The 16,147-nt window shown below is 40.9% G+C and overlaps 1 protein-coding gene and 1 long non-coding RNA gene across 5 annotated transcripts in view; one reads left to right on the forward strand and one right to left on the reverse strand.

The window, feature by feature from the left end:
* Positions 1 to 13,303, forward strand: part of NHS (NHS actin remodeling regulator) — a 342,843-nt gene extending 329,540 nt beyond the window's left edge. For all 4 annotated transcript variants that reach the window (XM_068533129.1, XM_068533130.1, XM_068533133.1 and 1 more), the window contains 5 exons: positions 1,166 to 1,358; positions 4,251 to 4,382; positions 5,383 to 8,367; positions 8,667 to 8,793; positions 11,354 to 13,303. In XM_068533129.1, the coding sequence (XP_068389230.1) occupies positions 1,166 to 1,358; positions 4,251 to 4,382; positions 5,383 to 8,367; positions 8,667 to 8,793; positions 11,354 to 11,963 (4,047 nt within the window). In that variant the 3' untranslated portion in view covers positions 11,964 to 13,303. The remainder of the gene's footprint in view (positions 1 to 1,165; positions 1,359 to 4,250; positions 4,383 to 5,382; positions 8,368 to 8,666; positions 8,794 to 11,353) is intronic.
* The window catches only part of LOC137756684 (uncharacterized), a 92,641-nt gene extending 76,601 nt beyond the window's left edge, over positions 1 to 16,040 (reverse strand). The window contains exons 1-2 of the long non-coding RNA XR_011072242.1: positions 15,956 to 16,040; positions 13,090 to 13,143 (exon numbers count right to left, since the gene is read on the reverse strand). This is a non-coding gene — a long non-coding RNA (uncharacterized lncRNA). The remainder of the gene's footprint in view (positions 1 to 13,089; positions 13,144 to 15,955) is intronic.
* Positions 16,041 to 16,147: the final 107 nt, after the last annotated feature.

Below are 16,147 nucleotides of genomic sequence, written 5' to 3' on the forward strand. Positions count from 1 at the left end.
GAATCTTCTCCTTAAGGGGACTTTGACAATACGTGAAATCCTGAGTCAACAGGGCACGATGCTTCCAAATGTGAGAATGAGAATTTTTTTTTAATGATCCTGATTTTAGGACAATATTTTTAAAACCTAACTGGAATAAGAGGGGAAAATGCTTATTTTACACAAACAGCCACCTTCCAACAAATTGTGGGAAGAAATAAAATTAGGTTCAGCAGCAAAAACTAAGTCTTTTAATAATCTGGTTTAGAAACCCAACCCTGAAATCAAACTTGGGATGGAGCCTTTTTAATAATCTGGGCTAGGAGCCCAACCCTGAAATAAAAGTTAGACAATATTAAAATCGATCAAAGGTTTGGATGGAGAATTTGCAAACATCACATGGAAGTCAAGGTCTTTAAATACACAGCTGGAAGAAAAGCTTCGCACTGCGAAGCTGAAAGGAAATAAACTAGGACTATTTTATTTACTCTTCGGAATTTGAAAATGAAGCCCACTTGAATCTTTCCCCCCAGTAACAGTATTTGTATTTTCCACTATCATCGGTGGGAGGAGATTCTTCACTTTTGCTTTTCCATGTGCATAGTGTTGACAAAACTGCATTTTAAAATGTCATTCACAAATGCCATCATCCTGCAGTAAAATTAACTCCGTGTATTTGAATCTGGCCTCTCAGATTAGGTCGGCTTGTCCTTCTGGTGATGTGTTCTGGAATGTCTCCTGACTCCAGGCTTTCTGGCCAGTTTTCCAAACCTTTTCATAGGCATCTAAATCATCTTCTCCCTTTGATCCTAGTCACCTAGAGCTTTCAAGAGTTTGAGTAGGAATTTATGGTGAGACAGCTATCCAGAAAGTGAATCTACCTCTCAACGGATTAGAGACTCACATCTTTCTTCAGTTTGACGTTTGGGGATTTCTGGCTACCTTGTCTCTCCTCTTAATTCCCTTTGACCCGAAAAGCATGTTTAGCCTATTTTTTTTTCTTTTGTGTTGCTTGACTATTGAAATCGTAACTTTCAATTAGTTGTACTTACTAACTACGTCTAGGAATTCTTCCTTTAACCTGAAAGCTTATTTGTGACCTCATTTTCCTTAACTCAGAAATATATATGTGCTTATGTATAAACCCTGATGGCTGAGTCTGAATCTGAATGTACTTCGTTTGCAGTCCCATCCCCCGGAGGACGAAGATACAGATGTCATGCTAGGGCAGAGGCCGAAAAACCCAGTACACAATATCCCTTCAACACTGGACAAGCAGACCAACTGGAGCAAAGCACTACCTCTCCCGACGCCGGAGGAGAAGATGAAACAAGATGCCCAAGTGATTTCTTCTTGCATTATTCCCATCAATGTCACTGGTATTGTTCTGTTCTTTTCTTAGGGGCAGTCGGGTCAGAATATTCCATGTATTAAATATGGTCAAAATCTGTGCTGCTTGGTGTACCAGTTAAGAATACGTTTTGTAAACAAATGATACCTTTTTCATCAGAATACGACCCAGAAGATGTTCAATATGCTTTTATCAGGTTTTGAACATCAATTTGCATATGTTCCGCTGGGCTGCTTGTTATGTAAATGATGGGCAGTTTCTTTTTGAAAAAACAAAAGTCACCAAATAGCTCTCTGGCCATAGCTGACTGAAATAATGGAGAAAGCGGCAGTGATTAATCATATGATAATGATGCGTGGCACTGCAAGAGAGAAAACAGCAAGCCCCAGGTTTCTAAAACCGCAAGTAATGATCCTGTAGACCAACTATAAAATCTGTTTTCATGCTTCCTTGGATGGAGGTAGGCTTGTTTAAAAGATCGTTTAGACTTCTGCATTGATTTGGGGAATTTTTGACCTAAAAAATACATGGATTCATAGGTGAAGGCTGAATTCTACTCTAAACGCAGCAAGCCTGGCTTCCATTCACCCTCTGCTTTCCTCCTCCTGTGTATTGAGAGTTTGGATATTAATCTAGGTCGAAGGCAAGCCTGAGTGGACTTTTCTTGAAAAGTTTACTGGCAGCAATTGTAAAATCCAGAATTGGTGATCTTAGAATGCGGTAACCTTAGTTGTAAGTAAAATAATGCTATAAAATATTCTAACTTTCAAAGATAGAAATTAAATGATCTACCCATTGGGCTTTCTTTAAGCACCTCTAATAGTTAAATTCTAACTTGTTCTTATATTGAAAATCTCAGAATGGCCATTTTATGACTGATTTCCATCCTGGTACCTTGTAACTAAAGATTGTATGTTGCTCGAGATGCATTTTGGACATTGCTATTATTAACGTCACCCCAATGTGTCTCATATAAAGTGGGGAGCAAATGGTGACCAGGTATCAGGGTAGATATTATTTTCTTCCTGACAAAAGGAGTTCTAGTTGATCGGCTGGTCGTGAGCTGGGACTTAATTTTCCTGATGACCTATTCAACTTGTAGGATAAAGTATTCTAAAGATGTGCACTTTATCTGATCTCCGTAATCTAAATGAGATGGCTTAGGGGAGTTCAGCTGTCAAAATGAATCATTTTGGCATCCTCTTAAACTAACTTTCAGTTCTGGGAACATCTGATTATCAGCAGCACCTGCTTTCTTCATGGCACTGTAAGTAAAATCTTGTTTTCAAATTTAGTCTTTCGATTATGGGTCTTGTGATTCAGGAAAAGGGAAGATCTCTCCTTCTGCTTTATTTCAGGAACTCTCAGACTAAAGCCTAGATTATCTGTTGATTTCAAGAGCTTTAATGAGAAAGTTGTTAATTATGTCCATATGACACAAAATACCTGTGCCTGTAACATAATTATTATGATCAAAAGGAAGGATTTTAATCTTTGGTTAGAACTAAAAAAGGAAAATTTCATTAGTATGAATTCTGATAGTATTGAAATTATTCATCATATGATATCTCACACAGATTTTTCAACATGAGTTCTACAAACTGTTGTCACTGTAAAGCTAAGCAGAACTCAGACTGCTTTACTGCATAGCTGAACCAAAGTTTAACATGCCATCCTGCCCCATGTTTAACAATCAGGATACATGATGAAGCGACCAGATTCCAAAGCACTTTTGGCTTATGGCTTTCTGAAGCAGTGCTCACTCTGAAAAATTCCTGGTACATGCCTGTGCCAGGCAGGAGTTCAAGTTCCTCACCTCCTCCTTCATCATTCTAGTTTTGATAGGACTGCATGTAGTGTGTCAATAATGTAATTATGGAAAGAGAAACTAACAAGCATCATGGTTTCCCCCGTGTATTTACAAAAGAAAACAGACACCTGTAAAGACTGGGAATTCCAGCTTTACTTACAATTGGTACAGAAGGCAGGTCCACTCAAGTGAAGAACTGAAGACTGCCTTTTATTTTTATTTTACATTGATAAGACACTGCTGCTAAACCAAAATGTGTCCAATTTAGTCAGCAGAGGAAAGTAGACAGTTACATGATGATTTTAAAAATACATCTCCAAAGTAAAGGAGCTGTTACAGTGGAGGATTACTGGACTGAATGTCAATATTATGACATAGTATGAGTGTGTTTCATGTTTGGTAGTTGCAATCATTGTTGCTTTTGTTGTGGTCATCCATGTACAATGCTTGGTGTCAGTCTATTTATCTCTTGTAAAAATAAAATACAGTGTGTGTGTGTGGAAAAAAAAAACAACACATCTCTAGGCTGTTGTTTCCAGAGAGAGAGAGAGAGAGAGAGAGAGAGAGAGAGAGAGAGAGAGAGAGAGAGTGTGTGTGTGTGTGTGTGTGTGTGTGTGTAGGGCTTGGGCAGAGTGGAAAAAAACCCTCACAATGACACTTTTAATGCAGAAATGGGTCAGGATATGTTAGCTGAACTAATTCAGGTTAACATCTTGGCTATGTTATCTACTATGCAAAGATATCAGCTTCAGAGAGCCCAGAAAGAGACCAGCAAATAGTAGTAACTAAAGGTTGTAAGTCCTTAAGGAGCCGTTTCTGTGTGAGAGTGATTCTTTGATGTTATTTTTCTCTCCTCTTTCTTTTGATTTTCCTTCTTTGCTTGTTACTTTTGGCAGTGCAAGCTGTTGTGGAGAGCTGCATTTAGAAGTAAAGCTTAATGTACTGCAGCATAATTTAAATAAGAGCTGAATAAGGGCTCCCTTATATTTGTTCACAGGCTTAATCCAAACTCTTCCTTTAGTTCCAATCAATAAATATCACTGTGTTCCAAGCAAATGAAAATTTGTTTGCCGTTTCTAAAGGCTAATGAGACCTATTTGTGGGTTGCAGGAGTTGGTTTTGACAGAGAGGCTAGTATACGCTGCTCTCTTGTTCATTCACAATCCGTACTACAGCGGAGACGAAAACTGAGAAGGAGGAAAACCATCTCGGGTATCCCCAGAAGAGTCCAACAAGAAATAGGTGTGGTATAAAACTATTAATGGTTAACATTCTGTCGGGTGCCGATTATAAGGAGACGAAATGGAAGCCAGCCTTTAACCAGCTTCCTTAAAGATAGTCAACGTTGTAACTCGTAGAGGTTTTGAAATGATGTGTACTCGTTTTGTGTTCAGTAAGCCAGGTGGTATTACTTTTTAAATCTCCATTCTTGACTGTGAAGGCTTGACCTTATGGATTTAGCCATATACATTCAGATTTTATGGCTGAAATATAATATTTTGCTATTTTTTAAAAGTATTATTAAGGCGGAAATTAAGTAAAAATTAACAAGATTCAATGAAAGATTCTTTTAGAGAAATATACATCTATCTGGAGAGAGATATACTTTTATGGCATTAATTATTTTAAAAGGTAAACTTTAAGCACACTCAATTAAATATTGACTATTCATAATATGATACCCTTGGTGACATTTTTTCTATTTTTTCTGTTCAATGTGTTTAAGATATCTCTTCCTATGGTTTTTAAAATTATTATTATCATAGCATTTCTTGTAATTAAGATTTTTACTTCATATAATGAATTCTATGATTTTTATCTCATTATGTTTATACTGAGAAATAAAAGTGTATAGTGGCCAAGAAAATAAGATGTATTTTGGTTAAAAAAAAAAAATAGTAGACACTTATTGGGGCAAAGTAATTTGATCGTGAAGAGAGAGAATTCACGAAAGATCTAAGAGCTTATCTTCTCTTAGTATACATACATACATACATACATATAGTGTGTGTGTATTTGTGTATATATACAAAGAGAGAGAGACAGAGAGTCAGAGAGGTAAAGGGACAGAGAGAGACCGCCCAAAGCATTTTAACTTGCTCCTAATTTTATATGCTGATTTTTTTTTTTTCTGTAAGAAAAAGCTCCAACATGCCGGCACCCAGAATTGTGGGCATCTCTCAGAATGTCTGTTCATCTGCTGATGTATGAAGTATCTCACTGTGCTTTCCATGTGCCCTAGATTCTGATGAATCGCCCGTGGCCAGGGAAAGGAATGTGATTGTGCACACAAATCCAGATCCTTCCAACGCTGTCAATAGGAGGTCTGGAACCAGGGACTCGGAGTGCCAAACTGAGGATATTCTGATCGCTGCTCCATCCAGAAGGAGAATCAGAGCTCAGAGGGGTCAAAGCATTGCAGCTTCCCTTTCTCATTCTGCTGGCAACATTTCTGCATTGGCAGACAAAGGCGACACCATGTTTACTCCTGCAGTGAGCAGCCGCACGAGATCTCGGAGCCTTCCCAGGGAGGGCAATAGAGGTGGGGATGCTGAGCCCAAAGTTGGTGCTAAACCCTCAGCATATGAAGAGGGGGAGCCTTTCGTGGGAGACCAAGAAAGAACCCTTAACGACTGCAGCGAGGCCCCCAGCAGCCCGAGTGCGCAGGAGCACCAGCCTGCTTTGAGCCTGGCCTGTTCTCAACATCTTCACAGCCCCCAGCACAAGTTAAGTGAGAGAGGGAGGTCACGTCTGTCCCGGATGGCTGCCGACTCTGGCAGCTGTGACATCTCCTCCAACTCGGACACCTTTGGGAGCCCCATCCACTGCATCTCCACGGCTGGCGTCCTCCTCAGCAGCCACATGGACCAGAAAGATGACCACCAGTCGTCCAGTGGCAACTGGAGTGGGAGCAGCTCCACATGCCCCTCACAGACCTCAGAGACGATCCCTCCTGCAGCTTCTCCTCCCCTCACTGGCTCTTCACACTGTGACTCGGAGTTGTCACTAAACACAGCCCCCCATGCTAATGAGGACGCCAGTGTCTTCGTGACAGAGCAGTACAACGACCACCTGGATAAAGTGAGGGGCCACCGAGCAAACTCCTTTACCTCCACTGTGGCAGATCTGTTGGATGACCCCAACAATAGCAACACGAGTGACAGCGAGTGGAATTACCTACACCACCATCACGATGCCTCCTGCCGCCAGGATTTTAGTCCTGAGCGTCCCAAGGCAGACAGCCTGGGCTGCCCAAGCTTCACAAGCATGGCCACTTATGACAGCTTTCTGGAAAAGTCTCCATCGGACAAAGCAGACACTAGCTCTCACTTCTCGGTGGACACAGAGGGATACTACACCTCCATGCACTTTGACTGTGGTCTCAAAGGTAGTAAGAGTTATGTCTGTCACTATGCAGCCCTGGGCCCAGAGAATGGCCAGGGTGTCGGGGTTCCTCCTACTCTTCCAGACTGTGCCTGGCAGGACTACTCAGACCACAGGAGACAGGGGAGACCAAGCATCTCTTTCAGGAAACCAAAGGCAAAGCCGACTCCACCTAAACGTAGCTCATCATTGAGGAAGTCTGATGGAAATGCAGACATTTCTGAGGAGAAAGAACCAAAGATAAGCAGTGGCCAGCTCCTGCCTCACAGTTCCAGGGAAATGAAGCTGCCTCTCGATTTCTCCAACACGCCTTCTCGAATGGAAAATGCCAATCTGCCCACCAAGCAGGAACCTTCTTGGATGAACCAGAGTGAACATGGCATTAAGGAACCTCAGTTAGACACTCCAGATGTTCCACCATTCAAAGATGAAGGTGCTGAATCAACTCACTATGCAGACCTCTGGCTTCTAAATGACTTGAAAACAAATGATCCTTACAGATCTTTATCTAATTCAAGCACTGCTACGGGTACCACAGTTATCGAATGCATCAAATCTCCAGAGAGCTCTGAATCCCAAACATCCCAGTCAGAATCTAGAGCCACCACCCCCTCCCTTCCTTCTGTTGACAATGAGTTTAAACTGGCTTCACCAGAAAAGCTGGCTGGCTTGGCATCTCCATCAAGCGGCTACTCAAGCCAGTCTGAAACGCCAACGTCCTCTTTCCCTACAGCTTTCTTTTCTGGCCCATTGTCTCCTGGAGGTAGCAAAAGAAAACCAAAAGTCCCAGAAAGGAAATCCTCACTACAGCAACCCTCTTTAAAAGATGGAGTTCTATCACTGGGTAAAGACCTTGAACTTCCAATTATACCTCCTACCCATCTTGACCTAAGTGCTCTTCATAATGTCTTAAATAAACCATTCCACCACCGTCACCCATTGCATGTTTTCAGTCATAATAAGCAAAACGCAGTAGGAGAAACACTGAGGTCAAATCCTCCACCGTCTCTTGCAATTACACCAACAGTCCTGAAATCTGTTAACCTTAGGTCCATCAGTAGGTCTGAAGAAGTTAAGCAAAAAGAAGGCAACAATACAAATCTCCCCTACTTAGGAGAGGAAAGCACTCTCACCATGGCTGCCCTGTCTCCAGGTAAGATTAGGCCACATGTGACTAAGAAATCACTATCACGTCAGTACTCCACTGAAGACACCATATTGTCCTTTTTAGACCCCTCTGCAGTTGAGATGGAACCAGATAAACTACAATTAGAAAAAAACCGTTCTTTTGATGTGAAGAATCATTGTGATCCAGAAACAGTAACCTCAGCTGGTACCAATCTTCTAGATTCAAGTGTCACAAAAGACCAAATACATATGGAGAGTGAGCCTATTCCAGAAAACACACCAAGTAAAAGCTGTGACTTTTCCCCAGAAGGATTTCAGAGGGTCTCTGCTGCTCGCCCAAATGATTTGGATGGTAAAATACTACAATGTGGAGCTGGTCCAGATGGAGCCCTAGCGCAGGTCCAGAAGGCATCTCCTGCAGACCAGGAGGAAGCTGCACACCCTGAGTCTGTGGACGTGCTCACATCTCAGTCAAACTCACCAACTAGAGTCACAGACATACACAATCAACTTAAGCATCAACTTGGGATGAGCCGCCACCATGACAAAGTGCCTGGGAATATCAGCTATGAAGCAGAGATATCAACCGTAAATCCATGCCCTGAAAAATGCTCTGAGCAGGAAAATATTGCTTCAGGTATTTCAGCCAAAAGTGCCTCTGATAACAGCGGAGCAGAGGAGACCCAAGGAAGTGTGGATGAGGTTTCACTGAAAGGTCAGTTGTTGACACCTTTGTCACAATGGGAAGGTGTCTCGTGGCACTTCCTGAAGTTTTTCTTTCTTACCTTCCCCATAATACAGTACAGCCCTGGGTATTGGTTTCCCTCCTTCTTTTCGCTTATTAAAACAATTAAGATAAAAGCTTTTATCATGGAGGGACTAAGTGTGACAGATAGCTCCTTCATTTTAAAAATGGCGGTCAGGTAACTGTTGCTTAGTTGTTCCCTGAGTCAGTGAAGCCCAGCAGCGTGCTGGGTGACTTCTTCCTAAAGATGCTTTTGTTCTTAATTTAAGAATCGTCACCGAGTGATGACTCTGTGATTTCACCACTAAGTGAAGACTCTCAGGCTGAAGCAGAAAGTGTGTTTGTGTCTCCAAATAAACCTCGAACAACGGAGGATTTATTTGCAGTCATTCACAGGTGAGGCAACAATACCAAAGGTTCTGCTTCTTACGTGCTTCTCATCAAACGCAAATATGGAAAAGCCTTGGGTACTTGTAATACATTCAGCAAAAAACATAAGCAAGCAAAGAAAAATTATTTTTCCAAATCAAATTGATAGACTTATATTCAAGTTGGGAAATATGTGGCCTTATATACAGTTAGGTAGACCTCAATTGAGAGACTTTCCTAAGAACTGCTGAGGGTAGCTGTTTTTTTCCCTAGGAAAGACATTCTGAAACAAGTTTTTAATTTGAAAACAATTTGTGGTCAAGTAACTCAAGGGCGAAAGCTCAAACTCTAGTGTAATCTCTGACATTTAAATAATTCCTTAACCTAAAAACACATGCTCAAAGCTATAATCCTACACTAGCAGAGATAAATATAAGGTGACTCACTAAACACAGCCCCAAGTTTGAGACAAAACAGTATATAAACCTGCCCATTTCATAGCTCACAACAACTAATCACTGCTCCCTTTCTTCCCTCTCTTCCTAAAACTTACATTTCTTTAATAACACTGGCCTTCTCTAACTTTAATGCTCCATATCCCATGAATAGGGGATGTCCTCTAGGCTGCTTTTCCAGGATAGTGTTGCATCCATGCTGACCATTCCTATTCTCTCATCTGCCCCCTGGACCCCTGTGATCAAGGCCCCTATTTGCAAGAATACTCCTTACAAACTGTGACCGAAGAACGAAACAGGAACTAGCCCTTGGAAACTGAACCCGTATCAGACTCAGCTATCCAGTCATAACGTGGCTACTCCTTTCGCAGCTGCCACTGCCTACTTCACTAGGCCTTGGTGACCTAGATGCGACTCCCAAGGGACAAAGCTTGGGGACTGTCTTGTCTACCTCATGAAGTTATACTCTTTGAAGCAAGCTCTTCACAAGCAGCTTACCACTGTTTTTCCCAGGATCCTACTTTTTAGGGGAACTTGTGTTTTCTGTTGATGTGGTTCTCTCATAAAGAAGGAGCACTGCCCTTCGACAACTGTCTTTTTAAAGGAGCCAATCACAAACACGTTCTGTGTAGACCTTAGCAGGCTCACCTCTCCACTCGGAGAGTGAAGAATCATTATTTTTCTTTGTCCCTGATTATATTCTCCTCACCCCCTTTTATCCCCAACCTTAGGACAAGTTATTAAATGCTGTGAAGTTAAAGAACCAAATGCTAGTGTCGTGAAGAGTGGACAGAATGTAAGGAGTCGAGTCAGAAAGACCTGGAATTGAATCCCAATGCTGCCACTTCCTGTCCAGTCTTGAGTCAGTTACAACCTGTGTACCTATTTCCCTTGCTGTAAATGGGGATACCTAGAGCTCACATGTTCAGTTTTGATGATAAGATATCATGTTTGTGTCTAGAATATGGTAGATGCTAAAAGCAGACATTAGTTTGAAATCCCTACCCTATTAGAGTGCCAGACACTGGCATACACAAGATAGCAACCACAAAGCTTTCAGTGAACCAAAATCAAGCTGGTGTCCAATTGCAAAGCTGACATTTTCTCTAACCTACAGGTTTTTAGATGGGTGAGAAAGCCTGCTGCCAGTACGTAGCAATGAACTGAGTCATGCTGACTCAGTGACTAAGTTCACGAAATTTATGCCTGCTTATTTATCAAAAGAAATAATATAATAATGATGGATGGGTGGCTAGGTTTGGTAGACTTACAGAGTTTGGTAATCTTAGATATACATTTATGCAGAATTTGTTTGCTTATTTATTTATGTGCAGCACAGTGACAATAAAAATTTTCTTTTCTTGAGAGTTTATAGTGCACAGAGCTTTAAGAGCTCCAGAGGTGGTCTAGGTTTCCAGCTCCTCCAGAAAGTTGGCTTACTGATTAATACACTGTAGACAGATGTTCCTGGGCAGCTATGGCAAATGGTATCTGCAGCCAAAATGGACTGACTTATTCAAGACGTCACGTTAAGAAATTTCTTTATACGGAGGAATTTTAAGAGTAGACAGAATAGTATAACGCACCACTGCCTGCCCCCACCCCCAGCCAAACACACACACAGACATATCCATCACCCAAGCCTATCAACCATCAGCCTATGGCCAGTCCTGTCCCATCCACACCTTCCACTTTGCTCTCCTGGTATTCACTGGAAGCCAATCCCAGGCATCAGAGGATTTCATCTGTATTGCAGAGACAGGTTGAATAAAAGTGACAGTGCTTCACCACCTACACTCTAACCAAGAGTCAGAGAGCAGTATTTTCTTGTACTCTTGTGAAACTTCCCAGTAAGTCCTCCCCTAGAACCTCTAGCCTCCACATTAGTCATTATGTGAAATGGTCATTTCCAAAACCTGATTCATGTCCACTGGTTATTGGAGAATTTCCCTCAGGCTGTGAGCGCCACGAGGGCAAGCAATGTATCTTAATCCTCACCCCTACAGCCCTAATGCTTAGTATCCCATCAGACAGGGTACACAACCGCTCTTTAAGGAGATGCCTGAGTGTGACGTAACACTTTTAGTTTCATTAAAGTGTATGTGGACTGAGATTGTTCCTTTTCTTAAAAGGTCCAAGAGGAAAGTACTTGGAAGAAAAGATTCTGGGGACATGTCTGTTCGAAGTAAATCTAGAGCTTCCCTGGGCAGCAGTAGCAGCAACAGTGCTGGTTCTGTCACCTCAACCAACAGCAATGTGACCACCCCAAACAGCCAGAGGTCTCCTGGCCTCATCTACCGAAATGCCAAAAAGTCCAACACATCGAATGAAGAGTTTAAGCTATTACTCCTCAAGAAAGGCAGTCGCTCGGATTCCAGTTACCGTATGTCTGCTACTGAGATCCTGAAGAGTCCCATCCTGCCCAAACCTCCTGGGGAACTCACAGCCGAGTCCCCCCAAAGCACCCATGAGGCCCATCAGGGGGCACCGGGAACTGAAGCGCTGTCCCCCCTCTCTCCATGCTCCCCACGGGTTAATGCAGAAGGGTTCTCCTCAAAGAACTTTGCCACCCCGGCATCGGCAAGGGTTGGACGCTCCCGGGCTCCCCCTGCGGCCAGCAGCAGCCGCTACAGTGTCCGTTGCAGGCTGTATAACGCGCCCATGCAGGCCATCTCCGAAGGCGAGACAGAAAATTCTGATGGGAGCCCACATGATGACCGATCCTCCCAGAGCTCAACATAGGTGGCCCATGCCAGGCTGGCTGTCAAAGGCCAAAACCTTAGTCATATGAGGATGGAGGAACAGAATGGAAGACTGGGGAGAAGTCAGCACATGGTGGGGTACCATCACGCTTACCAACGAGTTCCTAAATATTTGCTGGGGAAACGGAAGGTGGTTTGGTCTTTCTTGATTATTTTCCATATTTTTAAGTAGCTGCACTGTCTTTCATATTTTTCTTTAGGGTAGTTTGATTTACCCCATCTCATTCCTTTTGATAATAGAGAATTTGAAAATGTCTGCTTTTCATGAAACCTAGAAAAAGTTTTCCCAGAGCTGCCTATTCAGAAAACAAAGCCCTCACTGTCATAATTCTTAAGAAGATGAAATACTCTGGAGGTTTGGTATATTTTTACATTAAAATGAACTAAAGCAAAATTTAGAAGAACTACACACATGTAAATACCATATTTTTGATAAAAATGTGTAAACAGATTTATGGATGACGAGTGGACATGTGGCCAATTATCTACCACACACCAACTGCTTATAGAACACAACAAATAAAGTGTAATAACTGTATTCTGTGAATACCATTTTCGTATCAAATACCATATTTAAATGTCCACCAATATGATTTCTGAGTGATAAACCTCAAAATATGAATTTTAAACTGGTGAAATAAAGGAAATCTCGAGGTCATATAGTGAAATGTGATTAATTTAAAATAATGAATTCAGACTTAACCATTTTTGTGACAAACTGCAGCACCAAACAAACTACTGGTAACACGTGGCTGTGATGTGCCATGTGGCAACGTGGACAGAATGAAAAGCATGCTTTTGATTTTTAAAAAAAAAAATCAGTGAGAGAAATCATCATTCTCAACATAAAGCCCTGAACAACAGCACTTGACAGTGTCCTTTAAACTTCAATTTTTCAGTGGATTGCTTTAAGGAGAATGAGTAGGGAAAAGAGTAGTTAATTTTAGGTTATAGTTTATATTACACTACTGGGGACATAAACAGTCCTAATCTGAGGACTATAATCTTTAAACTCCTTAAACAGTTTAGCAATTAGCTCCAGGTTCTTTAACGAACGAAAATAAAACATAAGCATGCCACAGAGCTGTGGATTTATCAGTAAGTACCTGCAATGAGTTTTCAGTGAAGCTTTCTCTCTGTGCTGATGAGATTCATGCTACCTAAAAATCAACAGAAATGACACTGTGAACAACGTAGTTGGGAAATAGGTATGTGTATATGCATTATTTATATTCACTGTTAAACTGGGAACGGGGAGCAGCTCTGGTTCACAATGCTACATATAACTGAGTTTTTGTCTGATTTTACTCTACCTGCTTGATGGCAAAAGGGGAGGGTGGTGGGTGGGAAAGGAAATGTCAGGGCAAGTGCTCTGATAAAATGAAGGCAGGGAAACAAGCTGAATTACTTGAAATTACTTGAATTTTCTTGTCTTAAAACTGAAAAAAAAATGTAGTTACAAGTTGAAATCTGCAAATGGGTTTTACACCTGTGATTTTGAAATGAACTGATACTAATGTTTGAAATGACATGTCGGAAATATAAGCAGCTATGTACTTGGAATGTTTTGAATGGGAGAAGGTAGAAAGTAGAGAACTAAGAAGGAATACGGCCTATAAAAGAATAGAATGTGATTAGAGTGATAGAACATACCAGAGTTACCAAGAAATTGATAAGCAGCTGGCTTTAAGCTTATGCAAGTGGTATTTGGGAAAGTAGGATGTGTGAAAGGGGGTTTGTGGTTTTGGTTTAATTCATGCAATATGAAGGAGAAAGCCTGGCCTAAGAAGATGCTATCTTTCAACAGAAACACTTTTTAAGATGTTACAGAGTGAGAATTACAGAATCTGATTGCTGTTGGGTTTTTGTTTGTTTCTTTGGAAAGAAAAAAAAAAATGTCTGGTTTATTCTCCTATTTGTTTTCACTATCAAATTGTGTTTCTTAATTTCTTGTCATCCTTGTATGTAAAATGGGTGCTGGGGGTGGCGGGGTAGAGGAGGGAGAATGTGTGTGTGTGTGTGTGTGTGTGTGTGTGTGCGCGCGCACGCGTGTGCTTGTGCAGGGATAGATAAGCTACCTGGTAAAGCGTATATTTGAACATTCACGAAGTGTTATACTTTTTACTAAAAGAAAAATGTTTGGGGGTTTGAAAAAAATGGACCATCATTTCTCATTGGAACCCATTAGTTAAGAAAACCAGCATGGTTTGACACCACATGGGAACATGAATAACTTTCTCATACTTTGAAAAGTACACTTGGCAAACTTTTAAAAGTAAGGTTTCTAGACAAATGCAATAAAAAAAAAGTCATTTCCAGTCACAATAGGTGATCTTTTGTAATTTTCATAAAAGCAGCTCGTTTGCAGTACGGCTTTTGTGTAGTTAGGGGTTTTTTAAGCATAAAGAAAGGTATGTAGGCTTTAAAAGTGATTCTAAATCTTGAACAGAAAACACACAAATTGGCTTTAACAAATACGTCACCTTATTATTGACATTAACTTAAGTAATGGTACTATATATATTTTAAAATACGTACTGACTTGAATTGTGAGGCAATAAGATACCGTCTATATGTAATAATCACAGAACTAACCCTTAGAATATAGTTTTACTTATTTTGTTTACTCTAAAAATCTATAGCAGAGTTTCTCTATTTTATATTTCATAGATTTAAAAAAAAAAACCCAGATAGAGATGGATTTAAAATTCACTGTGCAAAAGAGTATTGAGTAACAAACTGAGTTTAAAAAAAAAAAAAAAAAGCAAGAAATTCCTTAGTAATTTTCCATGGCTTTACAACATAGCACGTAAGACCAAGATTTAGAGGGCTGTCTTCAACATCACTGCCGTCTTAAAGCAGGGTACACACATCAGGTATTGTGAGGAACATCAACCCAAACTTTTCTTCTGTTGTTTGCACTGATGCTAATTTTTTCTTCTTTTGTGTTTATACAACATGTCTATGTTGTGTGGGGGAAATTTTTTTTTTCCTGAGTTTTTGATTTTTTTTGGCTAAGTAGAGGACATAGACTGGTTGCAGCAAACAAAACACACTGTTTGCTCTTTGCCAGAGTTCAGCGAGTACATGTGCTGCAGTGGTGGCAGACTGAGAGAACTAGATCATGACAAAGATTTACAACTATGAGGAAGGTTACAGTGTAGCTCTTTTGGTACTAGAACCAGTTCATGCTGGCCGAAAGACAATGGTTTATAGACTTGCTTCCATTTTGTATTTTTGTAATATTTGTAAATATGAACTTTTTAAATCGTTGCAAAAACGGTTTCTTTTGTAAGATGTTTTCAACGTTTACATTCAATTCAAGCCTTTGTATATTTTAGAGCTGTGCAACACTTTAAGTCTTGTATTTATTTTTAGTAAAAACGGTGACAGTTTCATTGTGAACCCCTCTCAAAAAAAAATGTACCAGAAAAGTTTGATTACCTAGAAAGTGTGTATAGAAACTGCAAATAAACGTGACTGCAATTAAACAACTGGCTGCTCTCTTCATTGCTATGTAATTGCACTCCTGGGGTTTCACAAACGGCAAGTGTTTTATAGGAGACTGGACATATGGGAGGGGAACTGCTATGGCAAAAGTATGAGCAAAAAAAATAATGATAATAATGAATACTGTCTCTGTAACCGGCTCCAATCTTGCTTTGTATTTGAGAGAAAAAAGAATACATTTCCAATGTCCAGTATACTTTCCTGTACCTCTCCAGGCCAGGAAAATATTTATGGCTTTACTTTAAAGTTACCTGCTTTGCTTCTGATAATTACTCAGACTGTGCCTCCTTCCTGAGATGCGCAACCTCGATGTGCCACTAAGTAATGTCATGTACCCTTTATTACGCAAATTTATGTGCCAGATACTGTTCTAAGTGCTTTGCCTACTCTAACTCATGAAGCACCCCCCCCCACGTTGTGCCCATTTTACGGATGGGGAAACTGAAGCACAGAGCCATTTACCTGAGTTGCCCAAAGCCATAGAGCGCTTAACTGTTGGGGCTGGGGTACAAACCCAGCAAATCTGGCTCCAAGGTCTGTGTTACCTCACCCTGTGGAGAGATAACAACTTTTTAAAATAACTTTTCCCGGTATGTACCAAACCACAATTCCTAAAGCCCCGCTCCCTCCCCCTTCGAATTCCAGCACTGACGA

The sequence above is a fragment of the Eschrichtius robustus genome, chromosome X (genome assembly GCF_028021215.1).
Source record: "Eschrichtius robustus isolate mEscRob2 chromosome X, mEscRob2.pri, whole genome shotgun sequence".
In the NCBI taxonomy this organism is placed as follows: Eukaryota; Metazoa; Chordata; class Mammalia; order Artiodactyla; family Eschrichtiidae; genus Eschrichtius; species Eschrichtius robustus.